This window comes from Colletotrichum phormii, assembly GCF_030913505.1.
Source record: "Colletotrichum phormii strain CBS 102054 chromosome Unknown BDP81scaffold_26, whole genome shotgun sequence".
Classification (NCBI taxonomy): Eukaryota; Fungi; Ascomycota; class Sordariomycetes; order Glomerellales; family Glomerellaceae; genus Colletotrichum; species Colletotrichum phormii.
In genome coordinates, this window is record NW_026851468.1 from 462,061 (window position 1) to 473,738 (window position 11,678).

Genomic DNA, 11,678 nt, shown 5'->3' on the forward strand with positions numbered 1-11,678 from the left:
AATTTGAAGAAACTGCCTTTCTTGATTAAAGATGTACACTTTGTCATTGCTTCGTGTTTCCCTCCTCCTCCTTCACATCCAGGGCGGGGCTAGTTGGAAGGTCCCCCACCAAGCATTTGACAACCTCCAGTCACCTCATGGTCATCAAGTGCCATTGGGCATGGATAACAATGATGATATAAATATCTACGGCGCTACGTCATTTGCCGGTCTGAGAACCTTTGCCAACTTGCCCTTTGTAGACTGCTTCTCTGATGAGCATGCAGAGAGTCATAAGTATGACATTGCGGTCTTTGGCGCGTCACACGACACAGTAACTATACTTCTATCATCTATAATTCACAAAACCATCGTCTGACTATCGGGGCAGACTACCACTGGCCGTCCGGGAGCTCGGTTTGGTCCGCCTGCCATTCGAAGCGGGAGTCAGAGAAAGTCGCCGGGGGAATGGAGCGTGTACACGGGTAAATCTTCTGCATGGGCTTCTTATCAATAAATTTCTTCATCTGACAAGATATGGTCACTAGGAAGAAACCCTTTGCAAGACTGGGCGACCGTCGTAGACTGTGGCGATGCCCGTCTGACCTGGCTGGATAACACGGCTTCTCTGAAGCTTCTAGACAAAGCCCACACCGTTGAGTCATGTCCTACAGCGTAATCTCGAAAGTAGGAGCTAAATACAGGAGTGAAGGTCATTTCGGGCAGACCGGCAGCGAACTCATCGGTGTCAACCACGCCGAGGATACTCACGCTCGGAGGAGACCACACGACGACGCTGTCTGCCTTACGGTCGACCTACCAGAGATGGGGCCCCGTGTCTGTCATTCACTTTGATAGTCACATCGGTCAGTACTTCTGATAGAAGATCATCGTACCTAGCTTACCATTTACAAAGACACCTGGGATCCCTTAGTCTTGGGTAAGTCGTCACCTGCTAAGCTCTGATGCCCTGGAAGTTGACGTGGACCGCCTTTTCGCGCTTCAGGTGGTGGGATATCCGACTACGCGTAAGTGGAGGCATGCACTCATACCCACCGGCGCATTCTGACCGACAGTAGTGGTCTTAACCATGGGACGTTCCTTCATATTGCCCACGAAGAGGTACTTTTGGTTGCGCCAGTCGAGATTTCCCTCACAAGAAGCTGACAAGCCCAGCATCTGATCTTGAATACCTCAATCCACGCGGGGATCAGAGCCTCGTTGATCCGACGAAAGGGTGATCTGCGCAACGACGTCCGATGTGGTTTCGAGATTATCACCGCACGCGACTTGGATAAGCTCGGGGCCCATGGTGTCATCTCGAAGCTCAAAGAGCGAGTCGGAGACTCTCGAGTCTATATCAGTGTTGATATAGACGTACTTGATCCGGCCTTTGCGCCCGGTGAGTCGATTGGACGTGATTATTCAATGGAAGTTGACCTTTCATAGCAACTGGTACTGCTGAGCCGGGTGGCTGGTCTACAAGAGAGCTTCTTACCATCCTCGATGGCCTCGAGGGCCTCTCTGTTGTGGGTGCCGACGTAGTCGAAGTCGCACCTGCCTACGATAATAACGGGGAGACGACTGTGCTCGCCGCGGCCGAGATTGCGTATTCGTTGATCGATCTCATGGTCCTAAAGCCTGTCCAGTAAATTCTAGTTGCTGGTAGAAACAGCTTTGGAAAAGTGAGACGAGGTACTCAGTTTGATGCAAAATACTGGTCTGAGTCTGGCGGCCAGCTCAGGGAAGGCACGATGGGGAGGAAACTGAAAAGGGAAGTCGCGTCGTATGCGGGCCAAAGTGACCGATCAAGATGATATCTCTCACTATGTAAGGGGCTTCGAATAGCCAAGCTTTTACTGTGTATATGCTGCGTTCATTGTGAGAAGGACTCGATGACTTGGGAACAATCAGACAATGGTGGGAAACAATGCCTTTGAAGGAGTTCTGCAGCTTGTGTTGAATCTTTACCGCCGGTGAAAAGAAAATGGGCCTTTGTTTCCATTGACCGAGGTGAAGAAACAACCCGGGGACCCTTTGAAGAATATGTTTGGAAACCCTGAACAAGTGGGCGCCTGGTAAGGCCGGGTGGTGAGGCGCCTTCTTCAAAAACCCTCTTGGTCGAGTCCTTTCTCCCGTCTGTCGGCGCTCTCGTAACTTTCTCAACTCAACCACCCACCCGCGCAAATCCACGCTCACACACACCCGCACTCACACAGCAACCGCCCCAAACTCAGATTTCACATCGCCCTTTTCCCTACTTTCCATCTTCTCCAAATCATCTCATTCACAATCATACTCATCCTGCCTACATCATGAAGGTAGCAGCATATCTCGTGTCTGGAGCCAATATGGCGCCGAGCTCCTCCCCGGAAACTGGTTTTTCGGGAGGAAGGACCGCCCTCGCTGGCCCAACTGGAGAGAATATTGGTCAATATCAGATCCAGCCCTCCCGAAGCCCAAGCACGGAGTATGATCCGACCGCAGATGGGATTGAGGAATATTCACCTTCAGAGGACGAAGAGGAGGGAGACGACATCGCCTCCCCATTTCCATCCAGGGCCACATCCCCTGCTGAGAGCACATCTCCAACTCAAAGCACACCCCCAACTGAGTACGCCGCTTCGGCCAAGTTCACAACACCAGTCAAGAAGACTCTCGCCAAGAGCACTCCGCCCAGCACGCCTCCTACCAAAATGAAGCTCACGCCCATGAGAACGCCCCCAGCCAAAGCCGAACGCAAGCGATACCTCGCGGCGTCACCCCATAAGTACCCCCTGATGAAGTCATCAAAGCCGATCCTGGTAGACTTCCACCCTCGCAACTCCAGCCTCGAGCAGATCCAAGCCCTACGAGCGCGCCTCGACATGGGCGAGGAGCTCGTCTACAAGACCCAGGTAAATCTCATCCGCTGGCAAGACACCATCTCAGCCCAACTCAAGGTTCTGAAAACGGAAGTTCGCAAAACTAACACCAAAACCAAGAAGCGCCAGGACAAGCTTGAAGACCAGCAGGACAAGCTCGAGGAGAAACAGGAGGTCACCGACTCCCGCGGCGCCAGGAACGAGCGCCGCATCGCAGAGGTCGAGGTCACCATCGAGGATGTCATTGGCAAGCCACCTAACCTGCCCGGCCTCTTCCCGCCTGGTCACTCGTCGTACTTTAGTGGACCGACGAGTCCCAGCCGTCTCCCCGGCGCATGGGGTCCCAGAAGCAGTCGCAGCTCGCGGACCTCGCGGACGGGCTCGGCAGCTCCCCTTCCCAGCATCGAGATGAGCGACGCAGTCAAGAGTATCGCACCAACCTTGGGTGGTCGCTCTATCAGCTCCTCGACCAGAGCTACCCCTAACGCGTCATCTTTGGCTGGTTCCAAGAGAAAGTCTGAGGAAGTAGAGTCTGACGACAAGGATTGCGAAAAGAGAGACCCGAAGAAGCAGGAGAAGACGGAGAGAAAGGCGCTCGTCAAAAAGCAAGTTAAACCGAAGAAGGACGACACAGAGGCGAAGAAGAATCCCGCTGAATCTACCAATACTACGCTCAAGAAGACGACTGCGTCGTCAGCACTGAAGCGCAAGGCGGAGGAGGATCCCGAAGAGGACCACGAAGAGATGAAGAAGCAGAGCCAAGATGATGAAAACGCTCAACCCTCTCGCAAGAGACCCGCAAAGAAGGCCGGAACAACGAAGAAGTCCGAAGCCACGCTTAAGAAGCCTGTTGCCGTCCCCAAGAAGACGACTACAGCGCCCAAGGGCCAGAAGCGCAAGGCAGAAGAGGAGATCGAAGAGGACGGCAAAGATGAGGGAAAGATGAGCCAAGATGATGAGTCTAGCAAGAGACCCATCAAGAAGGCCAGAACGGTCAAGGGATCCAACACTACGAACAAAAAACCTGCTACCACATCCAAAAAGACGACTACAGAGCCCAAGGGCCAGAAACACAAGGCAGAGGAGCAGCTCGAAAAGAACGATGAAGAGACGGAGAAGAAGAATGACAGGGAGGACGTCAAGGAGGACGTCAAGGAGGAAGAGGCTAAGCCCGACGCAGAGGAGAAGCCTGTCAAGCCGGCGGTGCCAGCGGTGCCAGGAACCAGAACTGGCCTTCGAAGTCAGAAGTAGGCTGCTCCCGCCTAGGGAAGTGCCTGCTTCGATCTTCTAGGAGTAATCTTTTGTTGATAGACGTGGAGAACTTCCATATTTGAGGAAAAGAGGTAAATTATGAAAGAATGTGCCGTCTTCGTGATGTGTTGCTTTTTGACTAGCGCCTTCTTCCTGTCTCTCTTCTCGACGTCTTCGTTGTCGTCGTCCGTAATGATGGTCTGCTTCGTTCCCATTGCCTTGGACTTCTTTTGAATCTGTAGTAGGATTCCTGACCGTGGTGTCGGACTTCTTGACGGGTCTCTTGCGAGAAGCCCTTAGATTTCCTCTTCTGGGAACTGCCACAAAAGCATAAAAGTGCCCGCGTCTCTCTCTGTTGCAGCCTTGTGGTATTCGCCCTCCGCAGGGGATAGCTTCAGGGGCCGATGTGGCTATCGCTACCATGATTTTACCCTCATCTGGCTAATGAAACCTGGGTTGGATATACCTACACTGGTCATTGAGGACCTTAATCTCATGGGTATTCTAGACTGAACATAGGGCGGCCCATCATTGAGGGTCACGAGCGGCCTTCAAGATTTTTTTCTGATCAAGCAGAAGTAGGTTCGATTCAACCATATCAGTGATAGAGAGCAAAATATCATGGAAATTTCGGGACTGAGGGGAAGGTGGCATGATGACCTCTCAGGTTACCAACGGAACGGTGCATGTGTTCTTAAATAATCATGGAGCGCAGTCTTTGATGTATCTGTAATTCCAAACTCGCTTCCAGATTGAACAACTTAATCCACCTCATCTTGTCCTTCACGCCTAGAGAAGCCAAGGATCCCCCCAAGATATCTCAACATGACGCTCCAAGCCCCTCCGTCAGCACCAGACCCCAAGAACCCCTGAGTGTCTTCACATCTATCACTCAACAACCCCCAAAGGCCCTTCACATGCGCCGTCCCCCTCACATATGCCATCGCAAACACGACCCGGGAATGCCCTCTCCCCTCCACGTAGGACAACCCCCACAACCCCCCCTTTCCCCCTCCCTCCCCCGATCCCGTCGTCGAAATCCCCATCCTCATCACTAGCAAATCGAAAACAATCTTCGGCTTCGGCGGCTCAATCAACGGAACCGCCCTCGTCCTCCTCTTGCCACCATACCCAACAACACGCCTCCACGCGTCCCTCCTCCCCTTCCGCGCACCTCCCTTCGCCATTCCCATCCCCTGAGCCGCCCTCCTCGACGACGTTATAAACCTCTGCTCCTCCCACCGTGCCCCCTCAACAACACAATAACTCCCGCTCTCCATCTCCCCCTCATCCCACCCCTCAACCGTCTCCTCACCCCATCTAGACCTCGTCCCCGGCGACGCCACCGCAGTCATCGACGACCTCCCCTCCCCGTCCCATCGCCTCACAGTCCTCGGACGTCTAGGATAAGGCGGCCTCCTCCGCCTCCGGACGTCCAACCACCCGTCTCCCGTCCCGTCGCTGGCACCCCTCTCCCCGCTGCCGAGGCCGTCTCTGCGGGTGCGTTCGTGCGTGGTGGTGTATGTCGTCGCGCAGGTTGACGAGGTATACGTCGACATCCAGGATGGGGAGTTGGTGTATACTGCTGCAAACGTCGGACCTCCAGGGACGGTGAGCGTGCTCTTCTGCGTTGTTGTGTCTGGGGCGTCGTCTGGTTGTTGGAGGGTGACTTCTGGGATTGCGTCCTGCGCCGTGGTAGAGGTAGAGAAATTTAGTGGTGAGGGGTGAGGGGGATGTGATGGATGTGATGGATTTGAAGAAGAGGATGAGTACGAGGAGGAGGAGCGATCTGGAAAGCATGCGATTTCGAGAGACGATCTTCGCCTCCTCCGAGGATGAGGGTGTGGATTTGACTGGTGTTGAAGTTGAAGCTGGCGCTGGCGGTCCCTGCAGCGTTTACATGAGGAGCGTCTCTTGCGTCTACATCTGTCGCAGGGGACCTTGATGTCTGACGAACAGGCGTTGTCGTTGGTTTCCTCTTCGCTCTCCGTGTCCTCCGTGTCTTCTGTGTCGGGGAAGATATCCCAATAGACTGAATCCATACTCTCTTGCCTTCTAGCTCTGAAATGATTCTCAGAAGTGAGTGACCGTGTCAACCCCGAGCTGAGATTCGGAAAAGATTGAATTGAATTGGATCGGTAGTCAACATCATCCCATCACGGAAGTTGAGGAACAGGACTATGTGATATCTGGAATTCCCTCCCCCTCCGTCACCGTACGATGTTACGAGATCATCCCCCTCCCAAAGCAGTGAGACACGCATACAGGTACATAACGTTGGGGTACCAAGGCCGCATCGGAACGCGGCCGGCCGCGTCTGACACACATTAAACGTAGTCCGATTCCGGTACATCCCCCCAAAATGCCTCTCCCGTGCCTCTCTCTCCCCTGAATTAGCGGGGAAACTCATCGGAAAAGCGTGCGTCGCGCGTGCAGACGAGTTCTAGCAAGTTGAGCCGGTCAAAAGGCGCGCGCTAATTAAAATGCCTCTCCCGTGCGTGGTGGTCCAGTGGGCTAGACATTGCGGCTGGTATTTGGCTAAATTTAACCCCGGTTTCCTTGAGCTGAGATGGGTTAATGTCTCGATAGGTAGTCCGCCTTGAAGTCAGGCGGAAGCAGCGACGCCAGCATATTACGAAGAAAACATACCCTTGGATAGTCAACATCATCTAATGGTCAAACTCACATGATTGTGAAATGTTCAAGTCTAGAGATAAAAATTTGAAAATAGCAAGATGAAGAAGAAGAGAAAAGGGGGAACAGAAAAAGTACTCCGTACTGAGTCAAAAGGAAAAAGGAAAGGAAAGGGGAACATACGATGGAACTCACGTCCCTGCCCGGACTCGGACAGCGCGCCCCTCAGTCAACCCGCACTCTGACTTCATAGGAGTATTTTATTTTATTTTAACCTTTTAACCAACTCGACCACCTCGCACACAGCTTGACTTGACCCGCAGACCTAGACGGACGCTGCTGTGCTGGTGAGAGGGATGGGATTGAGGAGGGGTATACACCTTTGGGTGCCTGGGGGAGGTAGGTCATGGAAGGAGCAAGTGCTCTGCCTCATCAGTCATGCCATGCTTGTCGATTGGGACAACTTCCCTGAATGTAAACGATATTTGACCCAAGACCATACGGATCAGATCCAAGTCACCAAGATGGCTGTTTTGAAGAGACAACTGACGGGCGATATCATTTTGATCCCCTTCCCAACGCCGAGCAATGCCTACCATACAATACAAAACACGCGGGCAGCATCTTCATCTTCAGAAGCAGAAGAAGAAGAAGAAGAACCCTAATCCCAATACCGAATATCCCCCTCCGCCCCCGCCGAGACAAACTTACTCGTCTCCTGCGGATGCCACGCAACACACGTAACAGCCTCATCACCCGCCTTCAACTTATGATACATCTTACACGTCTTCCAGTCCCAGAAGCACACAAAACCCTGCGTATCACCACTCGCCAAAAACTGTCCGTCGGGACTCACGCTCACATCAATCGCCGTGCCGGCGTTGTTGTGCCCGCGGTACGACTTCTTGCGGTTCTGCCGGAACTTGTCGTTGGCGCCGTAGACGACGATCTGGTTGTCCGACGACTGGAAGGCGACGTATTTCCCGCTCGGGTGCGGCGCCGCGCGCGTCATGGGGTACATGTAGGGCTCGGCGATGTACTTGATGGGCACCGGGATGTTGTAGTCCCAGGCGCGGAGGGATTTGTCGTCCGAGGTCGTCATGAAGCGGCGGCCTTCGTCGACGAATGTGATTGTGTTGATGGCGGCGAGATGGTGATCTTGTGTAGTGTTAGTATCTTCGTTATTTTACTCTCTTCAAGTCTTTGAAGGGAGGAAAAGGGAAAAAACAAAAGGGGGCAACATACCATATTCTTGCACAATCTCGTTGCCGGCGCGCGTATCCCACTGCACAATCTTCTTATCTGACATGCCCGCCACAAACTCGTGAGCGTGCTCCGCCGACGGATTAAACCGCACCACATGCGGCGTCTTGCCCGTCGAGAACCGGCTCAGACACGTGCCCGTCTCCGTATCCCACAGCTTAATCTGCCGATCGAAACTCGCCGACAAGAACCGCGTACCGTCATTATTAAACGTCGCGTCCGACACCGCCTTGGTATGCCCGGAAAACGTCCGCAGCAGCGCCCGCTCGTGATAGACATCCCAAATCTTGACCGTGCTGTCCGCCGACGCAGAGAGCAACAAGTGCCCGGACCCAGGGAAGAAGCGCAGCGCCGTGACGGCCTTGGAGTGATCCTTCCACGCGTGGATCTGCTTCTTGGGAATGTAGTTCGTCACGCTGCCCGGCTCCTTGCGCAGGTCGACGTCGAGGTCCTGCGGGACGTGCATGTACGTCCGGCCCTGGTAATCCGTTTCCTCGACGCCGTGGAACGTAGTCGTCTCCTCGCCCATGGCCTCGACCTCCTTCCTCCGCGCCAGTGCCGCCTCGGGCGCGCGCAGCACCGTTCCGCTCTCCACCACGTCGTCGTCCTCGTCCGTCACCTCTTCGTACTCCTCGTCGCTGGCCAGCGCCTCCCCCTCGCCGACGACCTCGTACTCCTCGCGGCGGTACCGAGCCCAGGGACCCAAGTACGCCCCGTCGCCCTCCACGATAGTCGCATCGCCTTTACCCTCGCGACCGGACCGTATCCGCGCGTTCTCTTCCTTGACGGCCGCGCCTGTCTGGTACTCCCTCTCCGGCCCGCCTTTCCGCTCGACGGCGCGGTGTTTGCTGCGGAATGTGTGTTCTGAAATGTATGTCTCCTCCGCTCTGCCCGTGAGCACGTTCTTGCGCTTCAGCGTCAGGGCCGATTCGTCTTTAAAGGGGTTCGCGGGGCCGACGCGCGGTCGGGCGAGGTCTTCGCCGGTGTAGGGGACGACTGCGTGATCGGGCTCGGCTTCTTGTCGCACGATGAGCGCGTCCTGGGGCGCCATGTTTGGCGGGTAGTCTCCAAAGCCCGACATCGTGAGTGCTGTCGTCTTGTCGTAGGATAATTGGCAGTGGAGGTGGCTGTGTCGCCGAGTCGCAATGTTTGGTCGCAAATGGTGCTGGTTTGCTGGTCGCGGCAGCAAAAAGTTGGTGTCACGTGATCTGATGTCAGGATTGGGGAGCTACCCTTGGGATCTGCGGTTTCCAACCTCGAAGCTCGGGTTCAAGGCGCAAACAAGCGCACGGAAAAGCTTGGGTAGCTTTGGCACCACAGCACATTCACTCTCAAGGATATCTGGAAGTAACAGTTGTGTTGGAAAAGTTTAGTTCTGGACAGCAAGTCAAAAAGGTGCAAAGAAATGGTCAAGTAGACATTCAGAAGATCTGTCATTACTCAATTATCGCAACCCGCCGCTCCCAGGACCAGCCGGCCTGGCAGCAACATAAAGTAAGCAGCTAGGTATTTGGTCTTTCGCATCGTAACCCGTCTTCCCGCCCAGTTCGTTCCTTCGTTCCCCCTTCCACCGTGTGTGTGTTTGTGTGTGTGTGTGTGTGTGTGATATTCCGTTTTCTCTTTCCCATTCATCATCATCAGAATCCAAACAGAGACACCAATCTCTGCCCGTAATTCCGGGACACCATATCTCTCAGTTGTCATTTCTCCTTTTGACACCTCGCATTGCTGGTATCATGACTGCCCCTCCATGTCTAGCGGTTGCCCGCCCGATGCCTCTCCCCCTCCCCCTTGGATAGTAGCTCCGTGTGGTGCATCGTTTAGAGGATGGCAGCGCATCGGCGTGTACTTTTGGTCCGTTATTGTCCACGTGGCATGGTATCTATATACTGGAATCCGTCCTGTGTGTTGTGCGCAGGGTTGGGTTCCACCGTTTAAGAGGACTCATCGCGGATGAGGGCGACAATCATGCTGTAGAGGTAGAAGAAGAACATGATCAGGTGGAAGCCGAGCTTCACAAATGATTCCTGCGCAAGGTTGTCAGACACGGCCAGCTAGCGTTGAAGTGGATTCTGGTTGTCACCTTCTTATGAACGTTCAGCTTGCGGAAGATCTCGGTAGCATCCAGCAAGTGGGTGTTGTCGACAATCCTAGAGCCAAGTCAGCTTTCTCGAGTTCTACCACCACCGGGCGAGTCTTGGAGGGGAACGCACTTCTTGACATTGTAGGCTACGAGCGGTAGGTTCAGGATCAAAGGTACCCAGTATCCGTTGATCAGGAACATAAAGGTCAGGAATCCATGGACGGCAGCTTCGGGGATGATGTAGGTGTTGAGGCGGTTGCAGAGGTCAATGGGGTTGATGTAGTCGCTGTAGAGATTGTCATGTTAGCATCCAATTGTAGAGATCATGGGACGACAGTTTCATCGCGTCCGCCCGCTCGGCAGCATGCAGCACGGCCTAGCCTCGAGCTCGTCCGAGCACGGAAAGAAGCTGGCGGGCGCCGTGCCGTATGCAGCCAGAGCAGCAGCAGCATGGAGACAGAGTGGCCCAACAGGAAGTGGAAGGATAAGACGAGGGACAACGTACCATTCCAGATCGCTGTACATGATGGTGAAGAAGACTTGGAGGAACAGGTTGACGGCATTTATCAGCACCGCGAAGAGGTATAACCACGCTTCGCCGGACATCTTGACGGAGGTTGGCAACGAGCTGCGCGAGTTTGAAATTTAGAGGTTAGATGGAAGGGAGGATAGAGTTGCGACAACGGCAGCAGTTCGAGTGCAGTTGCGGTTCGTGGTTTTTGGCCGGCGTTGGACCTTGGTTTGGCTCGCGAGGCTGCTTGGAGGTTGTATGCGTGCGGGCAGGTGGAATGCTTCGACGTCACTGGGGTGATGTAGGAGGAGGGATGGATGCAGATGGAGCTCTGCCTCTGTGTCTGCGTATGCGGCGACGGATAATCTGTAGGTAGGTGGCAAGCAGACGTGTTCTGTATGTCTGTCTGTTGGTCAGGCAGCTGTGAGAGTTGTGTGGTTGAAAGAGGTGGAGGAAGTACAACACGTGGTTGAGAGAGACAGAGTTGGGAGAGCGAGGTGAAGTGGTGAAGAGAGTTCCGTTGGTCGATGGTTCTTTGGTTTGCCCGTTGGGGTAGCGTTGCGTAGCGAGGGACGGGGGAGCCACTAGTCGGGTCGTGGAAAATCGGGAGGGTGGGTTACGGGGCTTGGGAAACCTCTTCCTCCAGGGCCCGTCTGATGATGATGAAAGAGGTTCGCCAGTCGCCGCTCCATGCCCTGCTACGCGATTCTTTCACCTGCGGGCACTGTCCACTGCCAGCCAGTTCAGGTCTCCAACAGCGCCGTGGGCCACAGGGACTGGACCCTCCAGGGCTCCTCCCCTCTCACCTCTCTCCCCGCCAGCCCATCCAAAGCCCAGCCCAGCCCACTACATTCACCTTAGTCAGTGCTGCTGTTCAGTGCTGGGGGCTCAGATAGCCCCCCCAGAAACCCCTGAAGGGCTTAGCGCCGCTCCACTTTCACCCAACTGAGGTGCACCTCACAGGTGCCAGTTGCGTCAGCAAGATACGTACCGATTGACATTGACATCTCGCAGGCCCAGGATGGCAAGATCAACTTTCCTTGTGAAGGAGGGCAGCAAGATTTTTATCGCGATCCGACCGGCGAATCCCATC

At 54.5% G+C, this 11,678-nt stretch overlaps 5 protein-coding genes across 5 annotated transcripts; 2 read left to right on the plus strand and 3 right to left on the minus strand.

Moving 5' to 3' along the window:
* Nucleotides 1–160: 160 nt before the first annotated feature.
* Nucleotides 161–1,631, plus strand: BDP81DRAFT_398976 (Ureohydrolase; the record flags this gene model as incomplete). Its single annotated transcript, XM_060588526.1, has 9 exons — nt 161–313; nt 371–464; nt 528–634; nt 692–845; nt 896–919; nt 986–1,007; nt 1,059–1,101; nt 1,156–1,381; nt 1,429–1,631. The coding sequence occupies 9 exons, from the start codon at nt 161–163 to the stop codon at nt 1,629–1,631; spliced, it is 1,026 nt and encodes a 341-aa protein (XP_060440018.1).
* A 663-nt stretch (nt 1,632–2,294) lies between these two features.
* Nucleotides 2,295–4,094, plus strand: BDP81DRAFT_454068 (uncharacterized protein; the record flags this gene model as incomplete). Its single annotated transcript, XM_060592895.1, has 1 exon — nt 2,295–4,094. The coding sequence occupies one exon, from the start codon at nt 2,295–2,297 to the stop codon at nt 4,092–4,094; it is 1,800 nt and encodes a 599-aa protein (XP_060440019.1).
* A 492-nt stretch (nt 4,095–4,586) lies between these two features.
* On the minus strand, nt 4,587–6,313 carry BDP81DRAFT_475327 (uncharacterized protein). The gene has a single exon (XM_060594732.1). It carries the CDS (start codon nt 6,134–6,136, stop codon nt 4,856–4,858), a length of 1,281 nt encoding a protein of 426 aa, XP_060440020.1. The 5' UTR covers nt 6,137–6,313; the 3' UTR covers nt 4,587–4,855.
* A 1,076-nt stretch (nt 6,314–7,389) lies between these two features.
* Nucleotides 7,390–9,072, minus strand: BDP81DRAFT_331080 (pre-mRNA-processing factor 17; the record flags this gene model as incomplete). The annotated part of the gene is made up of 2 exons (XM_060585477.1): nt 7,390–7,886; nt 7,974–9,072. 2 exons carry the CDS (start codon nt 9,070–9,072, stop codon nt 7,390–7,392), a joined length of 1,596 nt encoding a protein of 531 aa, XP_060440021.1.
* Nucleotides 9,073–9,925: 853 nt separating this feature from the next.
* Nucleotides 9,926–10,680, minus strand: BDP81DRAFT_330797 (cornichon protein; the record flags this gene model as incomplete). Its single annotated transcript, XM_060585448.1, has 4 exons — nt 9,926–10,018; nt 10,075–10,141; nt 10,205–10,360; nt 10,580–10,680. The coding sequence occupies 4 exons, from the start codon at nt 10,678–10,680 to the stop codon at nt 9,926–9,928; spliced, it is 417 nt and encodes a 138-aa protein (XP_060440022.1).
* Between the last annotated feature and the right edge of the window lie 998 nt (nt 10,681–11,678).